Source organism: Anolis sagrei, chromosome 1, assembly GCF_037176765.1.
Source record: "Anolis sagrei isolate rAnoSag1 chromosome 1, rAnoSag1.mat, whole genome shotgun sequence".
Taxonomy (NCBI): Eukaryota; Metazoa; Chordata; class Lepidosauria; order Squamata; family Dactyloidae; genus Anolis; species Anolis sagrei.
In genome coordinates, this window is record NC_090021.1 from 263,964,891 (window position 1) to 263,988,059 (window position 23,169).

General features: G+C 38.9%; 1 protein-coding gene across 2 annotated transcripts in view; it reads right to left on the bottom strand.

Moving 5' to 3' along the window:
* The window catches only part of NELL1 (neural EGFL like 1), a 604,942-nt gene that overhangs the window by 10,874 nt on the left and 570,899 nt on the right, over positions 1-23,169 (bottom strand). For both annotated transcript variants that reach the window (XM_060765757.2, XM_060765749.2), the window contains 2 exons: positions 14,435-14,628; positions 1,613-1,789 (listed from right to left, as the gene is read on the bottom strand). In XM_060765757.2, coding sequence (XP_060621740.1) covers positions 1,613-1,789; positions 14,435-14,628 — 371 coding nt within the window. The remainder of the gene's footprint in view (positions 1-1,612; positions 1,790-14,434; positions 14,629-23,169) is intronic.

The window sequence follows — 23,169 nt, forward strand, 5'->3', positions numbered from 1 at the left end:
GACATTTGTAATTTTTTTAAAATATATTTTTTAAAAAACTACAAAAGGCATCCCCTTGAATTCTTCAAAATGAGACAACAAAAGCAGGGCATAAATCCTTCAAAGTTTCAGAGAGATTAATTCATCTACCAATTTCTAGAAATACATTAAAATTGTTTCAATTATTATTATTTTTAAAAAACTACATGAGATATCCAATCAAATTGTGATATAGTGAGACAACATGAACTGCACAGCAAGACTGCCAAGTTTCATAACAATCAGTCTATCCATTACATTTTAAGATTTTTTTCAATGTAAGCACATGTGATAAACCTACACTGGGGCTTTAATGTGAGGCAGCCTTGTTATTCTGCAATTCTGAGAAATGAATTTTAGGGCAGGGCCTTTTGAATACTCTGCTACATAGGTCCTAACTTTCCCAAAGTATATTTCCCAAAATTCTGCTCGCAACAGAAGAACAGGGCTGCAGTTTTAGGAGAACTGAGGGGAAGGTAAGGGCTGTAAACTTTGAGAAGGGATTGGGAATTTGGAAAATATAAATTTGGAGTAAGACACATAGACGCTGTGGGGGGGGGGGGGCTGACAGTGAGGAGGAAGAGGCTATTAGGCCTCCTTCCCTTCCTCCAAATCAACACATCTCTCTGGAAGTTTTGGAAGCTTGTATTTTGATTTGTAAACAGCCACCAGGCTGGCTTTCTTTTCTAGTAGATTTTATTGTATTAACTCAATGTTTTTAACTATTTATAATTATTGTTTTGCTGTGTATTCTATTATGTTTAATTGTAGGCATCAAATATGTGCCAGCAGGAAGCCACCCTGAATCCACCCCAGGGGGTTGAGAAAGGTGGGAAAAAATACCTGAAATAAATACATAAATAGGGGTCCTTTCCGGTTAGCAATTAGGGGGTTCATATTTCCAAATCATCCAAATCTCCATATTATGGAGTTCTGAAGGTTTGCACACCTATACTATATATTCAGGGTCACATAGAAATGTATTAGGCAGAGGTGGGTTACAAGTGGGAACAGTTTAAGAAGCCCTGCTTCTTGACAAATAGAAGAAGAAGAAGAAGAAGAAGAAGAAGAAGAAGAAGAAGAAGAAGAACTTTATTTTTCTACCCCGCCTCCATCTCCTCGGGGCGACTTACATGGGGCCAAGCCCAGAAAACATACAATTAAAAGCAGAACAATAACAAATTAAAATGTAAAATAGCATAAAACAGCATTACAATAATAAACCAGCATCAAGCAACAACAGAATAATTTTGGAGGGGGGAGGAGGCCGATATGTGAGCTGATTAAAGGGTAAGTGGTTCAATAAAATGGATAGAAACATATAATAGTATAGGAAATATCATGAAAACAGAGGAATTTAACAGGATCAGAATCAATTCAGTTTAACTTACAAAATATGAATAGTAATGTAATATAGGAATTCAGATTAAATGATGACTCAAGTCACAAAATATATGAAGATGCCAGATTTTCTTTAAAATGCTGGATATATGTCATAAAAAGATAGAGTCATCTTTAATTTTAAAATTTGGTTTTCTTGTCATAAATCTCTACTACTTATGGATGTTTTGAAATATTATGTTAATTCACATACCAGGCAACGACACTGTTGGCAGCTGTACGTCCAATTGTCACCACTTCGGTACAGCTTGTGCCCATTCTGGTCTAAACATTGGCTGGTAACCCGGGTATCACATTCTGGGCAGCAGAAGAAATCAACAGTAGGATTTTGGCAGTCACAAGCAGTTCGTCGACAGAATATCTTGCCATCCTATCAAGAAAAACAAAATTACTAGTATTAAGAAAATGGAATATAGCAAACTGCAGCACGCCTAGGAACAAGCTAGCATGGTCTATTTTATGATGCTAATAATGTTTGACACTCTAAAAATGCTAGTGACTATAGAGCTAAACTGCCACTTTTCTATTCCTATGCATCAATTTATTGTTTACAGGTTGTTTCAAAAGCAGAGAGAAGCAGAGAAAGATAAGATTATGAATGTATGAGAAAGGTGAAAATATTGTAAAATAGCCTCTATTATAATGATCATGTTTTGACTTTTAGAAAATGCTGCACTAGTTCTACACAAATGGAAGCAGAACTTGAAAAATGAGCCAAATATGTTATCTTGTGAATAATTAATGACATTACCTTATGACAATGAGAAATAACATCAGATATTTTGCAGTATAACTACCTCCCTCACTTAATTGTAAAGGTGAATTATAACATACTTCTAATATTTGTTCATATTGTCCTTTGTATTGCTGTTGTGCTGTTCAGGCTCTGATGTAGATAGGAAGCAAGTGTGTTTCATATCATATCCCAGTGGCTTATATCATTCAATTTTTTTTTTAAAAAAAAAATAACAAATACCACAAATACATCATTTTTTTGTCATTGCTGGGAGGCAGGAGTTACATTAATGATATCTGAAAAGGGGAGTCTTTAAAATTATAATTAAGCATAACTAGTTACTTTTAAAACTTACTGAGTGGAAAAATATTGTTGGCTTTCCTTCAATTTCCCATTACTCTATTGTGAAATGTAAAACTTTACTTTTTGTTTAGAGAAGATGCCTGCCATTATGACTTAACAGTTCTGAATCCAAAATGTTGTAATTATGATTTTAAAATAACATATTTTCAAGAAAAATGTCGTTTTCTCACGTTTCTGACATTAAAAAAATCATATTACCAGAGAAAGGTTTAGAATTAATTATATATTAATTGAATGGTTGCTATTTTAAAAATCCAAACTGAGCTTCTTTCCACATTGCACACATAAGGAAGAGCTTCGCTTCATTGGCAACCCCCTTCCCTTCTCATAGCAGATGGATCGTTGGTGTACCCATGTACAGAGGCTTTTGGCAAAGACTGAGAGAGGTGGAGTTGCTTTAAACTAACTATGCTCTATATTGGACAAATTCAGAAGATACCCTGGAGCAGGCCTGTAGCGAGGGGGGAGGGGGTTAGGGGTTCAACCCCCCCCCCCGAAATGTTTCAGATTTTTTTAAAAAACCCAGTTTACTCATGAATTTTAACTGGTTAACCAAATCCCCATGCTAACTCTATGAGATGCAAAAAATTAAGAGTCCCTCCAGAACTGCAAACACTATCTCAAGCAAATATTTATTTATTAATTTATTTATTATTCAAACTTATATGCTGCCACTCCCCTGGGGCTCGGAGCGGCTTACAAGAACAGGCTAAAATCTAACACAATTTAAAACAATTTAAAAACAGAAATATCAGAGATCAAAGTCCTGTCGAAACAGATATGTCTTACATGCCCTGCGGAAAGCTGATAAGTCCTGCAAGGCACGGACTTCAGGTGGCAGAGTATTCCAGAGTGATGGTGCCACTGCTGTGAAGGCTCTGCGTCTGGTTGCTGTTAGACGCAAGGTCTTGACACTGGGAATTTCCAATAGATCTTGGTCCTCAGAACGGAGGGATCTCTGGGATTGGTAGGGGGTGAGGCGGTCCCTCAGGTATATCGGCCCCAGACAATGCAAGGCCTTAAATATTGACAATTTATTCACACTGTCATTACTTGCAGCAATAGCCGATGTAGTGAAGCAACCAAGCTGGGTGTGTGTGTGTTGAATGCTCTCATTAAGGAGGCCAGACTTGGTGGAGATGGTTGACAGGGGTGGAGCTGCAGGCTATTGAAGGCTGCTCTGCCGCCTGCTGTGCTCTTTGCTTTAGCGTGAACTAGAAGGCAGGTTTCACTCCCCCCGGAAAATTTTCAACCCCCCCCCAAAATTTCAACCCCTCCTGAATTTTTTTTCTGGCTACGGCCCTGCCCTGGAGTGTGCTGTAAAATCCAGAGTATCCTGGAACTTCAGGGCAATTTGAACAATAGAATCAGGTCTGATTCAGAATGACCAACCATCTAAAGTAGAGTTCTTCAAATTGTGCTACACAAAGCACTTATGTTTTAAATACCTGTTGTATGTGTGCAACACATTGTGGATATGCAATATTTATTCTCAAATGTTTTGTCTTATTGGGCTTTTTTTTTCAAAATTTTCTATTTTTTCGTTCTGTCTGCAATGTGAAATACAGTGGAGAAAATAAAAAATTTGGATGATGAAACTTAATGTCCTGCATGCTTAGATAATGAAACCACCTTGCCTTATCAATATTATTGTCATTTTATTGATCAAATACAGTATGTATGTATTTATTTATCAAATATAGCAAGATAAAATTTGGTGCTCCGCCTTGGATTTCACATTTCAAAGGTGCTAGATTCATTCAAAAGTTTGGAAAACCCTGATCTAGAGTATATGCCAGTCTACTCATGGTGGTGGCAACATGTATGAAATGATATGCAAATCAACCCAATGAAGTGGATTCACTTGTGGATGGTTTAGAACAGGAATCCGCAAAGTTTTTAAACAGAGGGCCAGTTTATAGTTCAGTGGCTGAACTATAGTTTGAAAAAAACATGAATCCAAGCTTTTCACACTGCATATATTGCATTTGTTGTGCAAAATGGCATGAACGAATACAATATTTAAAGTGAGGAGCAATTTTAACCAACAGAAACTTACCAGTATTTCAATGGGAAGTGTGGGCATGCTTTTGATTGATGAGATAGTCAAGTTAATTAGGATTGTTGTTGTTGTGTGCCTTAGTTTGGCTTAGATAATGGCCCCAGAGCATATTTAGATAAGCCACTATTGATATGAACTTTTCGTTAGTGCTTTGATAACTAAAAAGTTCCCAATTTTGCCACACTTGCTCTCCAAAAATGCTCCAGTAAAAAAGGTCTCTTGAACAGCATGTTTTGGTCTCTGCATGCAGTATAAAGAAAAGCTTCTATCATTGCCAAGGTGTATTTTTCTTTGTAATCTTTTGAATAATCATGCACTTGTGGAGATTATATTTATAATACATTGCAGTTGAACAGGTGGCCCCATTAATTTAACACAAATTAACTATACTACAAAATCAAGAATTTCATAGAGCACATTAATGGAGGAAATTATCCCTTCACCCACTTTAATTCCTATTTATAATTTTTAGCATTTTGGCCTTCTAGTTATGTGATAAAACAGTAGGTGAATAAATATCACCCTCTCTAATAATTCTAAGCACACTCTTCTTTTACTGAAAGCAGTGGGTGGTAGTAGTCTCTAAAATGAGGCTTTGCTATCACAGATACTAAATATTTACTTTTGAATGGGACGGTCTGGCTACACATTAAATTAGAATTCTCCTGATAACTAAAGCATTGTGATTATTATGAAATGTTTAAAAATGCAATTATGTGCTTATTTGATGAAAAAAACTAGTTTATTTAAAGTGTGGAGATGATAATTATAGGGATTTTTGTGCTTGAAACCATACCTGCTAATATAGGTGAATAAACAATTCTAGTGCTCTTACATACAGAGAATAAAATCAAATCAAGAATATTTATGAGCAGGTTTTTTTTAAAAAAAGGTAGATGCTTGAATAATTAATTGAAGGGGGAAATCAACAGCATTTCTGCAAACTATCCCATCCAAATCATTATTGAGCTCTCTCTTCTTTATGCTATTTCATCTGATCTATAGAAGAATAAACCACACCAATTAATAAAGCACCCTGATCTGTAGCACTTTTTGTAAAAAAAGAAACCTTCTGGTTGGATACTTCTTCGCTTGAGAGATAATTTTTGGAGGGTCATGGTTGGTTGTAAACAACAGTAAAGGTGAATGCTAGCAATGAAGTCCAGCCTATGATTTCATAAATATTGAACAGGTGCCAGTAATGGTTCACATAAAAACTTAAAACTACACAGTGACAATTCACAACTGCAGTGACTGCTGGTATTCTGGTTAATTAATTAATTAACCCAGGAAATAATGACCTTCATTACCTTTGTCGTCATTCAACACCCCCACCCTCAATGTTGTTACTGGAGGCTGGGGTTATTTCAGATAAGTATTGGAACATCATATTGCATCCCAATTTTGCGGGAGAAAGAAGTAAGGCAGGGTAGAAATAAAGATTGGTGATAGTGAAGGAGGAGGAGGAGAGGGAAAGGGAAGAAGAAGCTACCATGAGGATCATAAATGTTCACTTTTTTCCTTTCTGATTTTAGTACATTTATCCTAAAAGCTAATACAGCAAGCTGAGATATTTTTATGGGATTTTTAAAGGAACAACTTTTAAGGTCTGCTCCACTGCACACCCATATTTCCATTACATATTCTCTTTAATGTAGATTTTTATTCTGAAATATCAGTCCTTTCATTTACTCTTCAGCCTACCTACTTAGATAACCCTTCAAAATTATTACTTTAGTCTACTGGAGCCCATCAGATGACTCAGGCCTACTTCCAGAGGGACTCCATTGGACTCTGTGCTGGCAGTGCGCTGGCAGTGCAGAGATATGAATTCCTGAGGAATTGGGTGTACACCAAACTCCTCATAGAAGCAGCCAGGGAAGATGCAGGAGGAAGCCAGGGACAATAGGAAAACATTGTGAGAAAGGGTCCCACAATGGTAAAGGTATGATGTGATATGCTGCCCCATGGTTTCCTCCACTGTCCCGTGGTTTCTTCGCCTCCATGTGATGAGGTCTCTAGGTGACAGTGTATTTGGCTGTCATTCTGGCAATTCTATTTTGTACTTACTATTACACTGGAAAATGTGAATCAAGTGGAAATGTGAACCCAACTGCTTCATTCAGAACTCAAAAACAGACTATATTTTGAATGACATTCCTGTACACTAAAGAAGCTTAAGTCTGTATACATAAATAGAAATGAACAAGCAGGAAATAGTTTACAAAGCCTTCAAGAGATAAACATTTCCTCTACTGACTTGCCAACCAGAACTTGGCAAATTTGTATTAATTATTGGTCTTGCCCCAAGACATTCCCTTAAAATAATTATTAAAATTTTATTTTTACGTTCTATCTATTTACCTATATATTTTTTCTGGGGGCTGTGCAAACTTAGTATGCAACTATGAGCCTGGACAGCAATTTTTCACAAATTGCAGGAAATCTGACAGAAAAGTCTATTTCACATTTCAATCTCATGCAGAAGGGAAGGTATTTCATAGGGACTGAAACTTCTTGAGACTACTGCCCTGCCATATACTTATAGCTTATTTGAACTCGATTCCCGTCAATGTCAAAACTTCCTCACATCCCTAGGCACCTAAAGAATGCCAGTTTTCTGCTCTTGGATTCTTTCATATCACACAATTATACTGATTTTATTCTACTTTAACTGCTACTGCTGCATTCTGTGGATCCTGGGATTTGAAGATTAGTGAGTGGTACTCAGAATTTGCAGCCAAAGCTATAATGCCTTAACAACCTACAAGCTCGAGGATTCCACAGAATGTCTCCATGGCAGTTAATGTGAGGTCATAGTGTTACAATTATATAGTGTGAAAGTGACCCCTGTATTCTCTCAGCATGTAACTTCTACAAATGCCATAGTCAGAACAACGGAGAGCCTGAATTGGACTCCCACTTGATCATCTCTGTGATTATAATAAAATGAGTGAAAACTGAAACAAGTTGATTCATTCAGTTTTGAACGAATCAGCAAATAATGGACATTGGATATTTGTATCTTTCTTTTCCTTTACATCTTTACCCCTTTTACTTTGAATAATAGCACACTGATGGAATGTGGCAAAATGCAAGTGTGGTGTGATTATATTTGTAACTTCACCAAGATAGTTTTCTGCTGCACTTAATGATTTGTAGCTCTACTTGTAGACATTGCAGAAATGCAACAAATCATCTTCATGTGTTTGTTTTCCCCAAAGATTTGTATCAGATCAGCAAAACACTCCCAAAACAATGACAAAATACGACATCTACAGTATGTTATCATTATATATGTATGGACATCTAAAACACAAGTGGAGAATGGAAGCAAAGGGAGAGAAATCACAAGCATACTGTGTATGATTCAGTTCAAGGGACGTTGGAATGATTGGGTTGTTGTAGGTTTTTTCGGGCTGTATGGCCATGTTCTAGAGGCATTCTCTCCTGACATTTCACCTGCATCTATGGCAAGCATCCTCAGAAGTTGTGATGTGACCTCACAACTTCTGAGGATGCTTGCCATAGATGCAGGCAAAACGTCAGGAGAGAATGTCTCTAGAACATGGCCATATAGCCCAAAAAAATCTACAACAACCCAGTGATTCTGGCCATGAAAGCCTTCAAAAATACACTGGAATGATTGCCTTGATTAAACTAGAATTAAAGCTGAGTTGGCTTCAAGGGGAACAAACTCAGAGAACAATAACAGAACAGAAAAAGGCGGAAAGCTCTCATCCTAAGAAATTCATAATCAAGGATTGATTGATTTCAACAGATGATGGTGGTGGTGGTGGTGACAATAATTGCCTCTTTATCCATTTGGTTTTATCCTAATTTCCACTGTGATCCCTAAATAACCCAAAGTCAACTTCTATTCCATCACTATATTGTACAGGAGTACAATATATTTTATATTTCTTAGTTTTAAGAATGAACAGCTATAAAATCTAACAATGATAATAACAGAACATTTGGCAATTAAATTATCTATCATCTATCTACTTACCATCTACCTATCAATCTATGACCATCTATCATCTCTGGTGCTTTGGACTTAATTGGAATGTCATCTTTCTGACACAATATTGGACTTCCTTCTCATTACACACTTCTTATTCTCATAGCATTTTGTGTTATGTATACAGACTTGCTCTCTTTGCTCATTGCAGAGAGCAATTTGACCTCAATATTGCAGTGTCACAAATATGTAGCCTTTTACACTATAGCAAGTCTCTGGTTGCTCAGTGTCAAATATCCATCTCTAAAATAACCTCAACCAATTCTAAATAATCCTTCCAACATGTGCACAGAATGAACAAGTAGGGAAGCTTCTTTTCCTTCATGATGAGAAAAAAGATGAAAAGAAATACAATGTCAAATTGGGATGGAGGTGAGAGCTTTCCACTTTTCTACATTTTAAAAATTGCACCAAAAGAAGGCATATTTTTATCTAGTTGCAGGAGGATGTAAAATATTTTTGAACAATTAGGAATTGATAACTTTGATGTATTTGGGGTGGATACAGGGTTCAATTTTCTATGCTTGGGATCTTTAGGGGGTGCATGGATAATCAATTAAAATGACAGAAATAGCAGGAAATCCATTTCTGGTTTTGAAAAACAGGGTTATTTTCTGCTTCAAGGTGAAAAACTACAAGGGAGTTTCTGTGACTTAGTTAAAAAGTGATAAACTTTTAAAACTGATGTGGCTGGAATTAAATATGTAACTATTTATTGGGGAGCAAATTCAACAGTTGATGGGGTCTATTCCCAAGCACTCAGGAACCAGCTGGCTGACATGCCCAACCTCTCCAGTGGGGAGATTGTCACAATTCCTCTTCACATTAATCTACTGCTTCCAGAGCAACAGTGGGACAGATCCTAGTTTATCACAATGGCTAATTCTTCTTATTTTATTTATTTATTTATTTATTTATTTGATGCATTTATTAACCGCCATTCTCAGCCCATAAGGGCGACTCATGGCGGTGTACAATACATATAAAGACCATTTACAAAAGGCTAATTACAACAACATATAAACTATACGACAATTACAAACTACACTAAAAATCCGCTTCGTCTCATAGTGGAATCATAACCAGTCTCATATACCTTGTTCCATTCCAGTCATCATTACCACATTGTTATAGCACTTAATTAAATGCCTTCTCGAACAGCCATGTCTTGAGGCTTTTTTGGAAGGACATGAGGGAGGGCGCCTGTCTGATGTCTGCAGGGAGAGCGTTCCACAGCCGGGGGGCCACCACCGAGAAGGCCCTCTCTCTCGTTCCCGCCAGACGTGCCTGTGAGGCAGGCGGGATCGAGAGAAGGGCCTCCCCAGACGATCTCAAGGTCCTCGTGGGCTCGTAGGCCAAGATGCGGTCTGGGTGACTTTAACAATCTCAATGTATTCCAAGCTAGGACATTACTTATATAATAATAACTATCTGGCTCCAGACTTAGCTTCAAGTTAATATGTGTTCATTTAAATCAGTGGAGCCAAATTTACTCCATTTAACCAAACATATACAACTATAATGCATAAAATAACAACAAACTTTTATATTTTATTAGCATTAGAGGCTATATTAACAACAGCATGGAATTCTTTATTTGCTTGTTCTCTATTATTGCTTTTGATAAAAAAAAGATGTATCTAAAATGATGCCAACATTAAGAAACTGGGAATGACACTGATGAATTTACAAGTCTGTTCCTCGCTTGGTCACAACCCAGAACAATTAAGCTGGATCCCAACTTCTAATTAGTCCATTTTCTTCAAAGGCAAAAGGGTGGCTGGTGGCAAAATGTTTCAGGAACATTTTAGATTATGAAAACCTGAGATTCAACCTTTACTATCAAAATAAGATATATGTTCAATGCTAAGTTCAAAAGATGCCTAATTAAATCCTACTAAGTCCATATATCAGATACACCAATCATATTCAATAATTTTTACAAGAAATGGAACTTACCAATCAGCTGCACCAAACACATTCATTAATTATTTTAATGCTTGATTCTAACAGCTCTGAGATACATACATTTGTGCACATACATGTCCATTCAACAGGATATATTAGGTTGATTAGGTGACCTTTAAAGTCCCATTCCCTAGTTGCCTGAAAGACAAGTCAATTTTATTGCAGCACCGAATTAATGATTCAATAACATCCTCATGAGAGTCTCCACCACCACTATCATTCCCCTTCATGTCAACGGCAACAAGAAATGGCTGAAGATGAATTTCTGCAAGGGGTCTGTTCCTTGCACTTTGATTCCTAGCACAGTAAAGGTCTAAGTACCAAGGCCAATGGAAATATGATTCCTTTATCCCTCTTTCCACTGGATTTTTGTTGTCACTTAGGGCCCTTCCAGACAGGCTCTATATTCCAGGATCTGATCCCAGGTTTTCTATTTACTCCAGATTATCTGGCAGTGTGGACACATATAATCCTGTTTAAAGCAAAAACCCTGGGAGCAGATCCTGGGATATAGGTCCTGTCTGGAAGGGCCCATAATTTTTGTGTGGTAGTACTTTAAAAATATGCTGGGAGCAAAGGTTGAAAATGAAGGAAGGGAAATCTTTGTATGAATGACCTGTGTGTGCAGGTTATATTCTCTCTTTTAGCTCAGTATTCTCCTTCATCTATTGATCCTTGCCCCCATTCAATGTTGAAGCTATTGTAAGAAATGGAATAAAGAGATGCAGGCACAAGAGGTAGGGAAGGAAGCCAACATGCTATGAATGTCTCTGTCCTCATCACACTAGAGCATGGGTCCACTTTAAATGCAGTTTCTGCCTCCTGCAGAATTCTGGGGCTTGTAGTTTACAGATGAGCCTTTAAACTGCTCAGCCAGACAGGTCCTGGGCCTCATTAAACTACAAACCCCAGAATTCTGCAGGAGACAGAAACTGGTTTTAAAGTGGATCCATGCTCTAGTAGAATGAGGCAGTGAGGAATGGTGAGTTTTTTTTTCACCCTCAGTCCTTTCAGTGTCCCTCAACATGTGCAACAAATCAAATGAAGTGGTTTGGTTTGTATGCCTTAAAGCTCTAGATAGAACTAATTTTTACAAGCTGTTGAAAATGGGTCACAAAATTCTCTTTCCTCCGTTGAACTACCAAACAAATAAAGGGCTCATGCAATTTCTCATTGAATTTGAAGAAAGTTCCCTGCAGCTCATTGCTGGAAACTGCTTCCAGGCTAACAGGTACTGGGACATGTAATTTACTAAATAATTAATTTTCATATGAAAGACTTAAGTGCCTTAAAGAATTAACATTTACAGGCTCCTTAGTATATGGGACATATCCACAAAATTCAGCACAATAGATGAGAGAAAGGAGAGAACAGAGAAGAGACCTTTGTATCATTTTTGCTTCCAGGTCAGTAGCAAAGAAGCGATAGTGAGTTAGGTGGAAATTTATGCTATTGAGGAAAGAGAAATCACTGGGAATATGATATGATATATGTCTGCAATAGATCATAGGTAAAAATATGCCACATTTCCATTTTTAAAAAGAAAATGTGCATGCTTTTAGAAATGTATACTCTACCTTTCTATGCACAAGTACACTGGTTGCGTAACGCGGCTCTGAATTAGAGAAGGGAATATGTGCACCAGACACAGCACCATGTGCGCGAGAGACCACACACAGTGAGAAACACAGCTATGACAGAGTCAACAAGGTTGTTCAGTAGAAAGGGAGGTGGGACAGCCAAGCATACTGATGTAAGCTATCCAGAGATACTATGCAAGGTAGTTCGGTAGAAAGGGGGAGGGGAAACAGCCAAGCATACTGATGTAGGCTACCCAGAGGTCATATGCAAATGCCTTTAAAAACATTGTTGCATTGGAAAGAAGGATAGGAAGGAGGGGAGAAATATGAGCAGTGGTGAAAAATAAATGAAATCCAGTCACGCTTACATTACTTCACTGTTATCCTGTCCCACCTGCGTTACATTACTTCACTTGTATCATGCCGCAACTGCGTCTCTCGGTGCGCTGTCTCGCGCACGTGTTCCCTTCTCTAATTCAGAGCTGTGTTGCACAACCAATGTAGTGCTACCAGCACTGGATCCCAGATATCATACTTTTGCCTTGTTTGGCCTGCTAAACATATTTTGAGTCAAGTTAAGAATTTGGACAACACTATCAAAACCAAGTATTTCTTTGAATCCACTTCTGCAATGTATAGCATGTATATCTTGGAAATCTCTATTTCCTTCTCCCAAATAATGCAGACTATCAGTTATAAATAATAAAATAAGGTACACTAGATTCAATACCAGGCTCAAGGAAAAATAACAAAACAGGATCTAAGAAGGCTCTGCCAATGCCGTAATTATTATCAAAAGCTTGAGGGGTGTACTTTGAAAAGGAGGAACAAATCTACTGTAGGCTTCTTCAGTAGTGAATGCACTCAACTAATTAAGCTGTTAGAATCTGAATGTTTTAGTAAACTGTGTATTCATTCATAGGAATAAAAGCCAGTATGTCTAGCTGTAATATTATATCTGGTGGAGGATTTCAGAAATCTCTGATATTTCTCTGATCTAACATTCTTTTAAAACAAATTCACATAGCTAAATCCCAGAAAAAAACTGAATGACATTAAATATGGAATGAACTGTCTGTTATACCCTCTTGCATATGAAATATTAAATGAAGGTCACTGGAAATTCCCAGTCCAGGACTCATTCTTGCTATGATCTTCTTTCACTGAGTGGATTTGGAAATTATAAAAAGACCAACCTTCTAGGACTCTGGAGGTCACTTTTGGTCATGCCAGGAGCATCCTGTTGTGAGAGAATTGGCTGTCTGCAAGGACGTTGCCCAGGGGACGCCCAGATGATTTTGATGTTTTATCATCCTTGTGGGAGCTTCACTCATGTCCCCACATGAGGAGCTGGAGCTGATAGAGGGAGCTCATCCGCCTCTCCCCGGATTTGAACCTGCGACCAGTGAGTCTTCAGTCCTGCCGGCACAGGGTTTTAACCCACTGCGCCACCGGGGGCTCCACTGAAACAATACATTCATCGTGCCCAGGAGTGTAGCTGAGAGGAGAGCAAAATAAGGGCATTCTCCTCCTCATTATACTTCTCCAGCCTGAAATGAATTTTTCCTGCAGTCCTCAAATTTCTTGCACTGCATGGACTTTAAATTTCAGTTGAGATTGTAGAAATACTACTGAGCAATAGTAAATATAGTGCACATCTAAGAAAACTCGTTTCACTCAATTTAATCAATGTTTAGGAAAATAAAGCAATTCATATGTTTCAGCTAGAAACAACAGACTAACCTGTTCTCATTTTTAAGTTGTTAATTAATTGACTCTCAGACAATAGTCTCTAATTTCAGTAAAGGCAGATCTAAACTGAGGAGGGAGTGTATCAATGATTAGAGGTTAAGGTTAACGTGCTTCCATTTCATTTTTTCCTCTTTAGCATTTCTAAAATTATAATATCATTTTGAAGAAACAAGAGATTTATAAGTTGATGACACAATTTAGAGGTCTAATAAAATTATGTGAGCAAGGCAGAGCAATGGCACATTAGGGAGCTTCACCTGGACCAGCATCATGCCCTGTCCTGCCTGTACGCAATTGTTCCCCATTTAGCGATATTGCAGAGAGGAAGGATGAAAAAGGGGACTCCATCTGATGTTCTAACAGTACAGGGAAGGAAGTGTTTGGTAACAAGATCTTACTAAACCTATTTTTTAAAAAAACAGTAAAAGAGACATTTTATAAAAAGAGTACATAAGTAAATGGACAAATCAGTCCTTTATGGAGTAAATATAAGAGATATTTTAAAATTAACAAACCATGCAGGAACTTACCTTACAGGAGCAAACAGAGCACCTGTCTTTCTTCAGTGTCCACACCTGGCCATTCCGTTTTAAGCTTCCTTCATGTACGCAATCACCAGTACAAGATGGCCCAGAAGGACAGAGGCAATCGAATCCCCCTTCCAGGTTCACACAGGCTGAGTCGTTCCAACAGGTGTGAGTCCTTAAGGCACATTCATCAATATCTGTATAATACAGAGAATTTATTGGGATTCAGCAAACATGAACATTCTCCCTTGGAGAAGTAAGTCATTACTGGAGATTGGGAATGTAAAAATAATATCTACAATTATCATATCCTTTTCGGCAAGCATCTTGTTGACTTGAAAGGAAAAGGTTTTTTAAAGGTATTCCTCAAGTCATATAACAATATAGTAAAAAAAAAGATTAATCAAATTCCACAACACTTTATCAATCCACTTTATGGATTTTAATGGTTAAAATTGATTTGGCTACTGGGGACACAATGAAGGAGGATTGTTATTTAAGAATAAGAAAAGACTGAGCAGAAGAAAATTACTTGCACTTAAGTCACATACTGTTCTCAGTCTTAAACAGAAACAGCATGAAAGATTGTCATGAACAAAATGACCTACAGGATTAAGACAACCTTCTAAAGTTGAAATTTGATAAAGCTAGGTTGCTTGTTGCTCCAGGTTGCTAGGTTGCTCCAGCAAAGGATCACCGCCTTGTTGTGGCACTGGAGCTTGAGCACCTCAATGATGTCATGAGCGAAACCGTGAAGGGCCACCCAAGATGGGACGGTCGTGGCAGAGAGGTCAGACCAAGCGTGATCCCTGGGGAAGGCAATGGCAAACCACTCCAGTATCCTTGCCAAGAAAACTAAATGGACCAGTACAACCAGAGATATGTCGGTATGCCATTGGAAGATGGGACTCCCAGGTCGGAAGATGGCCAAAATGCTACTGGGGAGGAGCAGAGGATAAGTTCAACTAGCCCCAGATGTGATGACGCAGCTAGCTCAAAGCCGAAAGGAAGGCTAGCGGCCGACGGTACTGGAGGTGAACGACAAATCCGATGCTCTAAAGATCAACACACCATAGGAACCTGGAATGTAAGATCTATGAGCCGGGGCAAATTGGATGTTGTTATTGGTGAGATGTCAAGACTAAAGATAGACATTCTGGGGGTCAGCGAACTGAAATGGACTGGAATGGGCCACTTCACATCAGATGACCACCAGATCTACTACTGTGGACAAGAGGAACATCGAAGAAATGGAGTAGCCTTCATAATTAATAAGAAATTCGCTAAAGCAGTGCTTGGATACAACCCAAAAAATGACAGAATGATCTCAATTCGAGTGCAAGGAAAGCCTTTCAACATCACAGTGATCCAAATATACGCCCCAACCACAGCTGCTGAAGAAGCAGAAGTAGATCACTTCTATGAGGATCTGCAGGACCTACTGGATAATACACCAAAAAGAGACATTATTTTCATTACAGGAGACTGGAATGCCAAGGTGGGAAGTCAAATGACAACTGGGATCACAGGCAAGCATGGTCTGGGAGAACAAAATGAAGCGGGATGCAGGCTGATAGAATTTTGCCAGGAAAACTCGCTGTGTATAACAAACTTCACCAGATGGTCAGCACCGAAATCAGATTGACTACATCCTTTGCAGCCAAAGGTGCCGGACATCCATCCAGTTGGTAAAAACAAGACCTGGGGCTGACTGTAGCTCAGATCACAAACTTCTTATTGCTCAATTTAAAATAAAACTAAAGAGATCAGGTAAAATACACAGACCAGTTAGATATGATCTCACTAACATTCCTAGCGAATATACAGTGGAAGTGAAGAACAGATTTGAAGGACTAGATTTAGTAAACAGAGTCCCAGAAGAACTATGGACAGAAGTCCGCGACATTGTTCAGGAAGGAGGCAGCAACAAAGTACGTCCCAAAGAAAAAGAAAACCAAGAAGGCAAAATGGTTGTCTGCTGAGACACTGCAAGTAGCCCAAGAAAGGAGGAAAGCAAAAGGAAACAGTGATAAGGGGAGATATGCCCAGTTAAATGCGCAATTCCAGAGGTTAGCCAGAAGAGATAAGGAACTATTTTTAAATAAGCAATGCATGGAAGTGGAAGAAGACAACAGAATAGGAAGGACAAGAGACCTCTTCCAGAAAATTAGAAACATTGGAGGTACATTTCAGGCAAAATTTGGTATGATAAGAAACAAAGATGGCAGGGACCTAACAGAAGCTGAAGAGATCAAGAGAAGGTGGCAAGACTATACAGAAGATCTGTATAGGAAGGATAATAATATTGAGGATAGTTTTGACGGTGTGGTGAATGAATTAGAACCAGACATCCTGAGGAGTGAGGTTGAATGGGCCTTAAGAAGCATTGCTAACAACAAGGCAGCAGGAGATGACGGGATCCCAGCTGAACTGTTTAAAATCTTAAAAGATGAGGCTGTCAAGGTGATGCATGCCATATGCCAGCAAATATGGAAAACACAAGAATGGCCATCAGACTGGAAAAAATCAACTTATATCCCCATACCAAAAAAGGGAAATGCGAAAGTCTGCTCAAACTTCCGTACAGTGGCCCTTATTTCTCATGCCAGTAAGGTAATGCTCAAGATCCTGCAAGGAAGATTCCAGCAATACATGGAGAGAGAGATGCCAGATGTTCAAGCTGGGTTTAGAAAAGGCAGAGGAATGAGAGACCAGATTGCCAATATCCGCTGGATAATGGAGAAAGGCAGGGAGTTTCAGAAAAACATCTACTTCTGCTTCATTGACTATTCTAAAGCCTTTGACTGTGTGGATCATAATAAATTGTGGCAAGTTCTTGGTGGGATGGGCATCCCAAGCCACCTTGTCTCTCTCCTGAGGAATCTGTACAAAGACCAAGTAGCAACAGTCAGAACTGACCACGGAACAACAGACTGGTTCAAGATTGGGAATGGCGTACAGCAAGGCTGTATACTCTCACCCAACCTTTTTAACTTGTATGCAGAACACATCATGCGATGTGCGGGGCTTGATGAATGCAAGGCTGGGGTGAAAATTGCTGGAAGAAACATTAACAACCTCAGATATGCAGATGACACCACTCTGATGGCCGAAAGCGAGGAGGAGCTGAGGAGCCTTCTAATCAAGGTGAAAGAAGAAAGCGCAAAAGCCGGGTTGCAGCTAAACATAAAAAAAACCAAGATTATGGCAACAAGAATGATTGACAAGTGGGAAATAGAGGGAGAAAATGTGGAGGCCGTGACAGACTTTGTATTTCTAGGTGCAAAGATTACTGCAGATGCTGACTGTAGCCAGGAAATCAGAAGATGCTTACTTCTTGGGAGGAGAGCAATGTCCAATCTCGACAAAATAGTAAAGAGTAGAGACATCACACTGGCAACAAAGATCCGCCTAGTCAAAGCCATGGTATTCCTTGTAGTAACCTACGGATGTGAGAGCTGGACCTTAGGGAAGGCTGAGCGAAGGAAGATAGATGCTTTTGAACTGTGGTGCTGGAGGAAAGTTCTGAGAGTGCCTTGGACTGCGAGAAGATCCAACCAGTCCATCCTCCAGGAAATAAAGCCCGACTGCTCACTGGAGGGAAGGATACTAGAGACAAAGTTGAAGTACTTTGGCCACATCATGAGGAGACAGCAAAGCCTAGAGAAGACAATTATGCTGGGGAAAGTGAAAGGCAAAAGGAAGAGGGGCCGACCAAGGGCAAGATGGATGGATGGCATCCTTGAAGTGACTGGACTGACCTTGAAGGAGCTGGGGGTGGTGACGGCCGACAGGGAGCTCTGGCGTGGGCTGGTCCATGAGGTCACGAAGAGTCGGAGACGACTGAACGAATGAACAACAGGTTGCTTGTATCACTTGGTGTACAAAGTAAGCATCAGAAATATAGATTAGCAGCAATAAATACAAAAGAGAGAATAAATATCTATTTTGACAATTAACACACATTTTAACCCTATACCTATATTTCTGATGCCTGCTTTGAGCACCAAGTGATATAGGCAAACAATTGTGGATTGTTTACAGACCATTAGCGAAGTATCACTTGCTCTTGAGACAAGAGCCGCTCACCAAAGTAATTTTATAACTTGGACCCTGTCTAGCTTCCCAGTGCAATTTTCAGAAAAACTAAGGAAATGAATGGAGGCAATATCAGTTAACGATGCATCATGAAATAAATCAGATATTTTCAGTTTTACCTTCCTTTGGAAACAGTAAAAATGTACTTTGATGCCCTTTGATTCACCTCTCTGCCTAGGAAGCACAACGATACCAGCAACAGTGAGGAAAAAACCAGCAAGACATAAGAAGACAATTGACTAGAAGCTAGAAAATGGAATTGTAATTGAACCTACAGTTGGTGACTGGAGGTGAACAAAGAAACTTATTCTTTGGGGATAGTTATTCAAAGGTTTGGCTATCTCAACTTTATTGTTTTTGGGGTTTTTTTAACCCCATAATTCTTTTAGGTCAGTTTCAGTAACATTGAATGAGCACCTTAAAATGTGCACATCTAAATTCGGGTTAAGTATGCAAATGAAAATCACTGGCTTGCATACTCTGAAAGAGGTGGTAATCCTAATTAAACACTGTAAGAAAAAGAGGTGTACTTTTAAAGCCAGCATTTAAGAGTCCCATTTGCACATAGCTATTTCTACTTAGGGTGTAAACTACATAATCGTACCTCCTATTGTTTATATTCACTGGGGGAAATGTCACTTTTTCATATTGCAGAGCAGCACAAAACTTTGCATTTGGGCAGTAGCTGAGACACTTGTGTGTACCAGCAAGGAGCACCAGCTGAAAGTTTACCTGTTTTATGTGGGGGGGGGGGGGGACTTGTACGTTTTGTGAGATAGTGTGTGTGTGAGAAAGTTATTAAAAATTAAATACTGTTTATTTAATTTCTTTATGCACATGAAATTCAACTCTATTACTTCTTTCCAGCTACTGCTAAGGAGGCTGCTCAGGTTTTGAACTCGTGCTTGGCAGCTGGGATGGTCTGGATGAGGGTGAAAAAATTGAAATTGAATCTAGACAAGACACAGATACTCTTAGTCGGTCGAAAGGCCGAACAGGGTACAGGGTTATAGCTTGTGCTGGATGGGTTTACATTCCCTCTGAAGATACAGTTTCACTGCTTGGGAGTTCTCCTGGGCTCATCACTGAGTCTGGAACCCCAGGTTTCGGCACTGGCAAGGAGGCTTTTGCACAATTAAAACTTGTGTGCCTTGGGAAGTGAGACTTGTTCACAGTAGTCCATGGTATTGTGGCCAAGGTTAAGATTGTTCGGGGAGGCCCTGCTCTAGATCCCGTCTCCTTCACAGGTGTGACTGGTGAGGATGAGAGACAGTGCCTTCTCAGTGGTGACCCCTTATCTATGAAACTCCAAGCCTAATGAAATTAGATCAGCCCCTTACCTTCTCTCCTTACCTTCAGGAAAAAAACTTAAGACATGGCTTTGGGACCAAGATTTTGATAAGTAATTGGAGCAGTGCAATAAGTAATCATGAATCAATGTAATAATATTTATTTATTTATTTATTTGACTAGTCATATGGCCATTTCAAAATACAACACAAATAAAATACAATGCAAAAAGGAGAGGATGTGTGATTTTAATTGATATTTAATAATTGGGTAGGGTATAAATATGGTAAATAAATAAATGTCACTCTTGGGGTTTACTAGAATAGGAATCTTCCTCTGTTTTGGAGAAGGGGTAGTAAAAGGTCAATCCAGAGCGTCTTGAGTGATTGGGGACTACAGTGTTAGTGCCATCTACATTGCCATATAATCAGTTTCAAAATGCAGATGAACTGTATTGACCTGGATTATATGGCAGTGTAGACTAATAATGCAGATTGAACTGCATCGTACTGGATTATATAAGAGTCTACACTGACCATAATGTAGTTCAAACTGGATTACATGACAGTGTAGATGGGAGCCTATGTCAAATATTCCAGGAAAAGGATGCCTGGGGGGCAGGATCAAGCTCTCCTTGTTACTGGGGGAGGAGAGGGGGGTGTTAAGCCTCCCTAAAATGATCTGGCAGCAGAACCACCAAAGCTTCTGTGTAGTTCATCCCACTAAGAAACACTCAGTTGGTAGTGCATTGGTTTATAGTACTTGTTTGCTTAGAATCTCATTTTCTTGGTGTACTCATTTCTATGCCTAAAACAATTTTATGTGGCTAACCTGTAAGCCACTCTGAGTCCCCTTCAGGGTGAGAAGAGCAAGCTATAAATATAGGAAATAAATAAATACATTTATAGTATTGTAAAAAGCCAATGCAATTATAGGTTGCATTGATAAGAATATGGTGTGTAAATTAAGGAAATAGTACCACTCTATTCTACTTTGATCAGACTTTATGTGGGATATTATGTTAAGTTCTTGATATTGATAAGCTGGAAGGGATACAGAGCAGTGTGACCAAAATGGTAAAAGGGCTGGAAGGCAAGTCCTGTAAGGAGTGGCTTAGGAAGCTTGGTATGTTTACCCTGGAGAAGAGAAGATTGAGAAGTGGCATTACACTATGTTTAAACATTTGTAATGTTTCGATATTATTATGTATTGTGTGTTTTTTATTGTTTTGTAAAACATTTCCACAAGTATGTAAGATTCAGAATGAATTATGTGAGTTTTTAACTCACACATAAATCATTCTGAATTTTGCCTGTACTTTAAAACACTTTCTGAAGCCACGGAAACCACTTAGCCCATTTCTGATGTGCACACAAATGCAACACACTTTTACGTGAGTACACAATATAACAAATTCTGAATAGGCACAGAAGTGGCAATGAACTGCACTCAAATGAGTCAGTTTTATATACTTGTCATTAAACAGACTGGACTCTCTCTTCTTATGCAAGCTTCATAAATGCTTGCCTAGCCATGAAGTAGTAATTTATACAAAATTAAAACAGAAGCCAAATGTCAGGGAGGTTCCATTTGGAGTTGGAAAATGGCAAGAGTGAAATTAAACTGTTTCTTGTGACCTGTCCTTCAAGTACAACCTGCCTCAGGCTTCAAAGTGTTTAAAACAAATATGTATCTCATGAAACTCTCAATTTAATTTGATGTTTGAGACTCAGTTTGTCATTATGCTCCAATTAGAAACGTCTTGCTCTCTGGAAAGAGCTCTCTGACAAGAATATTTTGTCATTTCAGTTCTAACAATGGAAACAGTCATTAATTTGGCCATCTTTTAAGGAAATGTCAATGCATACCTTCTTTAATTTTCTCTGGATTTTCCTTTTAATAAGGCATGCATTTTAAAGGGTCACTATAGGCAAAGAAAAGGCTTGGTACTTTCAAGTCAAATATCACATTATGATGTGTGCCAGGAGCAAGGAAATTATAAAAGAAAACCAAGTAATAGCAGTAACTTTAAGACTATGGACATAGTGATGAAGAATATGGAAACAAAATGAAGCAATTTCATTTAAAAATCTATTACCCCTTATCTTGAACTGTTCTTACATTTACATCTTTGCCCAAATCATTAATAAAAAAATTCACTATAGGTATTCTTTAGTGTTTTTGCATTCTTAAAATGTAAAGCATCTTTCATTCCTTCTAAGACTACCAGATCTCAGAGTACTGGTTATAATCTCAAGGAATTATTCTGTTTCTTTGTGTCTCTAACTGGTAACTGAATGTCAGAGTGAGTGATATTGGTGAACGAAAAATTTGTTTTCATTGTGTGAATGAGTTTGAAGCTGCGATATTATTTCTCCATTTACAACAGGAACCAGGTTTTGCTGGCTTATTAAAATGGTGTATTTACAGTGTGTATGCTGAGTTAGAACATTGGTGAAAAAGCCAGTAATAAGAGCAGAAGAGGAGACTGGGAGGAAAGACAGTAAGCACTTGCATTTGGCATCATCTCTCTATTTGGATCAAGGCAGCATGTGGAATGGCAGCATTGAAAGTTATGGGCTACGAAGCAGCATTCACATTTCAACTGGCTCCTTTATTGCTGTGCCATTGTTGTGATAGGGTGCAGGGTTGCTAAAATTTCCCTGATTGTCCTTTTTAAAGGGAAAATCAGGGAAATCTTAGCAACCCTCCTCAAAGTTACACCTAACCCTTCCATAGCCGGGGGGCAATCACTGAGAAGGCCCTGTCTCCTGTCCCCGCCAAACATGCCTGTGACGGTGGCAGGACTGAGAGCAGGGCCTCCCCATAAGATCTTAGTCTTCGTGGTGGTTCATAAAGGGAGATGCATTTTAGTTATAACCCGCCCTCCCCCCAGTTTCCATTGAGGAAAACAAAACAGCAACAACAGTTATGACCTCATCAGATGGGATACTTCTCAGCAGCATGCACATGTTCATCTTTACTTTTGTGACAGAACCCACCAGCTCGCATCCCACAACATAGAGTGACTTCTGGCGGGGCTCCATCACAAAAATAAAGATGAGCCAGTGCATGTTGCTGCAGCAATACACGGAAGGCTTCCTGTGTTGTATTGGATCAAGGGGGGAAGCCAGACAGCTGGCGCTTCCCGTGTGGGATGGTGCAATGGATAAGTCACACATTCCCCATGCCCTGCGACAAGCACTGCTGGATTTGCCACAATACATGGTTATTCCGGCAGCTCTTATAATGAGGTCATAAGTGAAATGGCTTCCTGTTTCCCAATCCTAATCAAGCTCCAAACCACTATAGAGCTATTTCTTCTGGGACGCCTTGCAGAGATGGGCCTT